The sequence below is a fragment of the Thunnus maccoyii genome, chromosome 23, assembly GCF_910596095.1.
Source record: "Thunnus maccoyii chromosome 23, fThuMac1.1, whole genome shotgun sequence".
NCBI lineage: Eukaryota > Metazoa > Chordata > Actinopteri > Scombriformes > Scombridae > Thunnus > Thunnus maccoyii.
In genome coordinates this window covers 24702203-24709936 of record NC_056555.1, presented here as the reverse complement: position 1 = coordinate 24709936, position 7734 = coordinate 24702203, and the positions used below count along the sequence as shown (strand labels likewise).

At 41.0% G+C, this 7734-nt stretch overlaps 1 protein-coding gene across 1 annotated transcript in view; it reads right to left on the bottom strand.

Moving 5' to 3' along the window:
- Positions 1 to 375: 375 nt before the first annotated feature.
- The window catches only part of LOC121890613 (NACHT, LRR and PYD domains-containing protein 12-like), a 29247-nt gene continuing 21888 nt past the window's right edge, over positions 376 to 7734 (bottom strand). The window contains exons 11-12 of the mRNA XM_042403059.1: positions 1500 to 1667; positions 376 to 666 (exon numbers count right to left, since the gene is read on the bottom strand). Of these exons, the coding sequence (XP_042258993.1) occupies positions 435 to 666; positions 1500 to 1667 (400 nt within the window). The 3' untranslated portion in view covers positions 376 to 434. The remainder of the gene's footprint in view (positions 667 to 1499; positions 1668 to 7734) is intronic.

Here is a 7734-nt window from a genome sequence, read left to right as displayed (position 1 = left end):
GTGTGAAATCAGAGCCAGTGATTTGCAGGCTGCAGTCAGACTGATCTTAGAGCTCTGACAAAGATGAACTGATCAATTCTTTAGTGTTGAAATGAGAGAACAAACACTTTCAGATCAGATTTGACGGTAGGACAGTTTGATGATGAGGACCACTGTCTCTATACATCTTGTAAGGCTGTCAGCTGTAATCCAGCTTTATTTCATGCAGACATGAACACAACAGCAACAGTCGTCTTCACATCAACTCAAACACATGATCACAACAAGCTTCTGGCTGATCTGATTGGCTGACTGTTCTCTCTCTCTCTGTCTTTCTGTCCAATCCTGAAGCCTGTCACCATTCTCCTCTCACAGCTTCACTGAGGAAAGCAGCCACTGAGAAGGTTGAAGGTTCACCAGGAAATACTGGATCTTTGCTTTGATACTAACTGTGTTTAATACAATACTGCAGAAACCAGCACAGACTGACTCCAACTCTCTACTGACCTCAGAGTCTCCAGTCTACAGTCTGGACTCTCCTGAAGATCAGACAGCTGCTTCATGTCCGAGTCCATCAGGTCGTAGTTTCCTTCCAGATGCAGCTCTCTCAGGTGAGATGAGGGGTTGGACTTCAGAGCTGGGGCCAGAGAATCACAGCTGATCTTTGACAACCTGCAGGAAGTCAATCTGAATAAAGAATAAATGACGTCACTTTAGAAAACAAAGTTCATGCTTGAAATCATTCAATGTTTCATAATCTGTTCAGAGCTGAAGAAGGTTTAGAAAGTTGTAGATGTGATCTCTAGATCCCCTACGAGACAGCAAGAGTCAGCTGACCATCCTGAGTCACCACAGTCCCGTAAACTGCGGCGGGTCCACAGACTGAAACTATTCACGTCACAGTTTACAGGACTGTGGTGACTCAAGGCAGCTAATATAGCAGCTAGCATCTACGTTACTTTTACACTTAAAATAAGATTTTTGTGCACGTTGTAATAACTGGATTTAAACAAAGTGGACATTTTACACATCATGCTGCTCTAACTGAACCATTTACAACAAGTAACCACTGCACACACACAACACAGAGCACATGTACATGTTTACTGAGTAAAGACACAAATGCAAAGATCCATCTCTGGATTTCAATAATCAATTATTGATCATTCAAATAAGAATCGCAATTAATCTGAAAATCTATTTTTATGTCCTAAAGTTTAGAAGATGGAAACTCCAAACAGCTGAACCCAACAGGATGCAGGTTAAAAACTATCAAATAGAAAAGATAAAAAGTTTCAGAGGTTCAGAGTGAATTATCCAGTGTAGATTTTTCTTGTTATATGAAGGTTTTAAATGTGCAGCTCAACATTGTTCTGACAGTCAATGGACTAAACCACTGAAGAAGAAAATAGATCCTCAGTGTGGATCAGCATAATATCAGCTTTATGTCTGCAGTTTAGTGTCACCACAACTGTCACATCATATTAATCTCAGCACAGAAGTAAAAAATGGTGTCTTACTTCAGAGTCTCCAGTCTACAGTGTGGACTCTCCAGAAAATCACATAGCTGCTTCACGTCACACACGTCGTTTTGAGACAGATCCAGATCTCTCAGATGGGAGGGGTTGGACTTCAGAGCTGAGGCCAGAGAAGCACAACTGGTCTCTGACAACCTGCAGCGCCACAATCTGAATAAAGAATAAATGATGTAGATTAAAATCCATTTATAATCCAATCAGATGTGTTCAGGTTTTAAATGTGTAGTTCAACATTACTATGTCCTCATCAATGAGCTTTTCACTAAAATGAGCAGAGTAACTTTGTCATTGTGTTATTGTGGATCATCATGATGTCAGCCTTCTACAGACATCATCCAAATGTCACCACAACATTCAGACACATATTCATGTCAACACTGATTCATAAAAATTACTTTAAACACCTGCATTTAGATCAGTGTGTGTGTGTTCTGAAGGATCAATATCTATGATCAGACATTATTCATAAAAACACATTAAATAATATAATAAAGAAATATTTCTCCGTCAACATATGAACTTGATCTAGGGCTGTGTGGTTAATCAAATTTAACTTTCGATTACGATTTTGGCTTCCAACGATTATGAAAACAAGATAATGGAGATAAAACGATTATTGTTTATTATTGTCATTTCACAGTGATGCTCTCGTTTTGTCTTGTGTTCTAAATCCAGCAAACCTCTTTCCTTTACAGCGGTGAGCTTTCGCTCCTCCTTAAACGCCTCCGACAGGCGTTGAGCGTCTCTGTCCACAGATTAACCTGCCTTCACCAGGCTGACTGACAGCTGGGATTTATTGAACCTAAATAGTTTGCATGTCGGCTCCACGGGAAGAAATCAACAGTGTTTGTACTTATTGATTCATTGGTTTTATTTCCTCGCCCACTGTAGCGAGTGAATCTGCCTGTAGTGAAACCGGAGGTAACGTTAGCTGGGAGGCTAGCGGAGGCTAGCTGGCTGTGCTTCTCTCCGGTCATGCTGCGGCTAACGCTCTGCTAGCCTCCCAGCTAGCCCCGGCTCTCCGTCTGGATCCAACCGGAGCACCGAGCCCCGGTTTCTATTCAGGTTAAAGTGGGAAGAAGCAGCGGGTCTGTCGGGCAGCTGAGTGAAGTGGAGCCTGCGGAGGAAACACCGGGACCGTCAGGATGAAACAGTCCGCAGAGGAGCTGCTGTGTTCGGATGCAGAGATAGGAAACACCTTGGCTGACAGGATGTACCACTCTGTTTGAAAAAACGTTTCCTTTTTCTTCTTCTTTTTGGTTTATAACAGCTATTGGCAACCAGCGTATGAGGTGCATTACCGCCACCTTCTGCTTCGGACTGTGGACCAAAGATTAAATCCTGCACATTACTCCTGTCTGTCTGATAAAGTCAAAGAAAACTACTGCTCCTCCCACTTGGCAGGTTCATGTGTTGTAATGCTGAGCTCCTGAACTCCAGTCTTCATAAGTTCTTCCTTCATATATTGTCTTTCTTGATCATTAGTACAATCTATGATTGCAGGTGTAATAGTCTCCTCAGCCAGGTGGAAAAAAATATGTGCATATATATCGGCATTGGCAAAAATGAGAGTCAAAAAGTAATTGTGTTAAATAATCGTGATTATGATTTTTGCCATAATCGAGCAGCCCTACCGTCTATACAAACTCATGTTGTTCAGCCAAACACAAGTAAAAATGTCAAAAGACTAAAACACGACACATTTATATGTTTTAGGTCTACATGTGCAAAACAGTTGAGCAAGAATAATAAAAGACCTGCATCACTTGCAAGAGCTTCATCATTATGTACATTTAAAACACATAAATGCTATCCCATAATGCAACACATGGACTGTCAGTACCTGCTGTTTCAACTTTATCACTTTGAGCACAGACAGCAGAAACTGAAAGTCTGCTCATTAGTTCATCTGCACTGTTTGTATTTGTGTTGACATCAGTGTGATACCTGCAGACAGCTGCTGGCTGGCGTTAGCTCCCCGGCAGGTAGAGACAGACTGAATACAGTAGAATCTGCACACTGTTCAGTCCACTTCCACGCTTTCACATCTCGTAGTCAGAGATAATATCTCGTTAACAAACACAAACCCAGAGCTCAGATCAGTGTGTGGAGTCTTTTTTCAGTCTGTTCCTCTTGTAGATGTGATCTCTAGATCCCCTACGAGACAGCCAGAGTCAGCTGACCATCCTGAGTCACCACAGTCCCGTAAACTGCGGCGGGTCCACAGACTGAAACTATTCACGTCACGGTTTACGGGACTGTGGTGACTCAAGGCAGCTAATATAGCAGCTAGCATCTATGTTACTTTTACACTTAAAATAAGATTTTTGTGCATGTTGTAATAACTGGATTTAAACAAAGTGGACATTTTACACATCATGCTGCTCTAACTGAACCATTTACAACAAGTAACCACTGCACACACACAACACAGAGCACATGTACATGTTTACTGAGTAAAGACACAAATGCAAAGATCCATCTCTGGATTTCAAGAATCAATTATTGATCATTCAAATAAGAATCGCAATTAATCTGAAAATCTATTTTTTTGTCCTAAAGTTTAGAAGATGGAAACTCCAAACAGCTGAACCCAACAGGATGCAGGTTAAAAACTGTCAAATAGAAAAGATAAAAACAGAGTTTCAGAGGTTCAGAGTGAATTATCCAGTGTAGATTTTTCTTGTTATATGAAGGTTTTAAATGTGCAGCTCAACATTGTTCTGACAGTCAATGGACTAAACCACTGAAGAAGAAAATAGATCCTCAGTGTCGGTCAGCATAATATCAGCTTTATGTCTGCAGTTTAGTGTCACCACAACTGTCACATCATATTAATCTCAGCACAGAAGTAAAAAATGGTGTCTTACTTCAGAACCTCCAGTCTACAGTGTGGACTCTCCAGAAAATCACACAGCTGCTTCACGTCACACACGTAGTTTATAGACAGATTCAGATGTCTCAGATGGGAGGGGTTGGACTTCAGAGCTGAGGCCAGAGAAGCACAGCTGATCTCTGACAAACTGCAGTAACTCAATCTGAATAAAGAATAAATGATGTAGATTAAAATCCATTTATAATCCAATCAGATGTGTTCAGGTTTTAAATGTGTAGTTCAACATTACTATGTCCTCATCAATGAGCTTTTCACTAAAATGAGCAGAGTAACTTTGTCATTGTGTTATTGTGGATCATCATGATGTCAGCCTTCTACAGACATCATCCAAATGTCACCACAACATTCAGACACATATTCATGTCAACACTGATTCATAAAATATACTTTAAACACCTGCATTTAGATCAGTGTGTGTGTGTGTTCTGAAGGATCAATATCAATGATCAGACATTATTCATTAAAACACATTAAATAATATAATAAAGAAATATTTCTCCTTCAACTTGATCTAGGGCTGTGTGGTTAATCAAATTTAACTTCCGATTACGATCTTGGCTTCCAACGATTATAAAAACAAGATAATGGAGATAACACGATTATTGTTTATTATTGTCATTTCGCAGTGATGCTCTCGTTTTGTCTTGTGTTATAAATCCAGCAAACCTCTTTCCTTTACAGCGGTGCGCTTTCGCTCCTCCTTAAACGCCTCCGACAGGCGTTGAGCGTCTCTGTCCACAGACTAACCTGCCTTCACCAGGCTGACTGACAGCTGGGATTTACTGAACCTAAATAGTTTGCATGTCGGCTCCACGGGAAGAAATCAACAGTGTTTGTACTTATTGATTCATTGGTTTTATTTCCTCGCCCACTGTAGCGAGTGAATCTGCCTGTAGTGAAACCGGAGGTAACGTTAGCTGGGAGGCTAGCGGAGGCTAGCTGGCTGTGCTTCCCTCCGGTCTTGCTGCGGCTAACGCTCCGCTAGCCTCCCAGCTAGCCCCGGCTCTCCGTCTGGATCCAACCGGAGCACCGAGCCCCGGTTTGTTATTCAGGTTAAAGTGGGAAGAAGCAGCGGGTCTGTCGGGCAGCTGAGTGAAGTGGAGCCTGCGGAGGAAACACCGGGACCGTCAGGATGAAACAGTCCGCAGAGGAGCTGCTGTGTTCGGATGCAGAGATAGGAAACACCTCGGCTGACAGGATGTACCACTCTGTTTGAAAAAACGTTTTCTTTTTCTTCTTCTTTTTGGTTTATAACAGCTATTGGCAACCAGCGTATGAGGTGCATTACCGCCACCTTCTGCTTCGGACTGTGCACCAAAGATTAAATCCTGCACATTACTCCTGTCTGTCTAATAAACTCAAAGAAAACTACTGCTCCACCCACTTGGCAGGTTCATGAGTTTTACTGCTGAGCTCCTGAACTCCAGTCTTCATAAGTTCTTCCTTCATATATTGTCTTTCTTGATCATTAGTACAATCTATGATTGCAGGTGTAATAGTCTCCTCAGCCAGGTGGAAAAAAATATGTGCATATATATCGGCATTGGCAAAAATGAGAGTCAAAAAGTAATTGTGTTAAATAATCGTGATTATGATTTTTGCCATAATCGAGCAGCCCTACCATCTATACAAACTCATGTTGTTCAGCCAAACACAAGTAAAAATGTCAAAAGGCTAAAACACGACACATTTATATGTTTTAGGTCTACATGTGCAAAACAGTTGAGCAAGAATAATAAAAGACCTGCATCACCTGCAAGAGCTTCATCATTATGTACATTTAAAACACATAAATGCTATCCCATAATGCAACACATGGACTGTCAGTACCTGCTGTTTCAACTTTATCACTTTGAGCACAGACAGCAGAAACTGAAAGTCTGCTCATTAGTTCATCTGCACTGTTTGTATTTGTGTTGACATCAGTGTGATACCTGCAGACAGCTGCTGGCTGGCGTTAGCTCCCCGGCAGGTAGAGACAGACTGAATACAGTAGAATCTGCACACTGTTCAGTCCACTTCCACGCTTTCACATCTCGTAGTCAGAGATAATATCTCGTTAACAAACACAAACCCAGAGCTCAGATCAGTGTGTGGAGTCTTTTTTCAGTCTGTTCCTCTTGTAGATGTGATCTCTACATCCCCTACGAGACAGCCAGAGTCAGCTGACCATCCTGAGTCACCACAGTCCCGTAAACTGCGGCGGGTCCACAGACTGAAACTATTCACGTCACGGTTTACGGGACTGTGGTGACTCAAGGCAGCTAATATAGCAGCTAGCATCTATGTTACTTTTACACTTAAAATAAGATTTTTGTGCATGTTGTAATAACTGGATTTAAACAAAGTGGACATTTTACACATCATGCTGCTCTAACTGAACCATTTACAACAAGTAACCACTGCACACACACAACACAGAGCACATGTACATGTTTACTGAGTAAAGACACAAATGCAAAGATCCATCTCTGGATTTCAATAATCAATTATTGATCATTCAAATAAGAATCGCAATTAATCTGAAAATCTATTTTTTTTGTCCTAAAGTTTAGAAGATGGAAACTCCAAACAGCTGAACCCAACAGGATGCAGGTTAAAAACTGTCAAATAGAAAAGATAAAAACAGAGTTTCAGAGGTTCAGAGTGAATTATCCAGTGTAGATTTTTCTTGTTATATGAAGGTTTTAAATGTGCAGCTCAACATTGTTCTGACAGTCAATGGACTAAACCACTGAAGAAGAAAATAGATCCTCAGTGTGGATCAGCATAATATCAGCTTTATGTCTGCAGTTTAGTGTCACCACAACTGTCACATCATATTAATCTCAGCACAGAAGTAAAAAATGGTGTCTTACTCCAGAATCTCCAGTCTACAGTGTGGACTCTCCAGAAAATCACACAGCTGCTTTGCGTCATACACGTTGTTTCCAGTCAGATCCAGCTTTCTCAGATGGGAGGGGTTGGACTTCAGAGCTGAGGCCAGAGAAGCACAGCTGATCTCTGACAACCTGCAGCCCCAAAATCTGAATAAAGAATAAATGATGTAGATTAAAATCCATTTATAATCCAATCAGATGTGTTCAGGTTTTAAATGTGTAGTTCAACATTACTATGTCCTCATCAATGAGCTTTTCACTAAAATGAGCAGAGTAACTTTGTCATTGTGTTATTGTGGATCATCATGATGTCAGCCTTCTACAGACATCATCCAAATGTCACCACAACATTCAGACACATATTCATGTCAACACTGATTCATAAAAAATACTTTAAACACCTGCATTTAGATCAGTGTGTGTGTGTGAGAGAGATTATTGT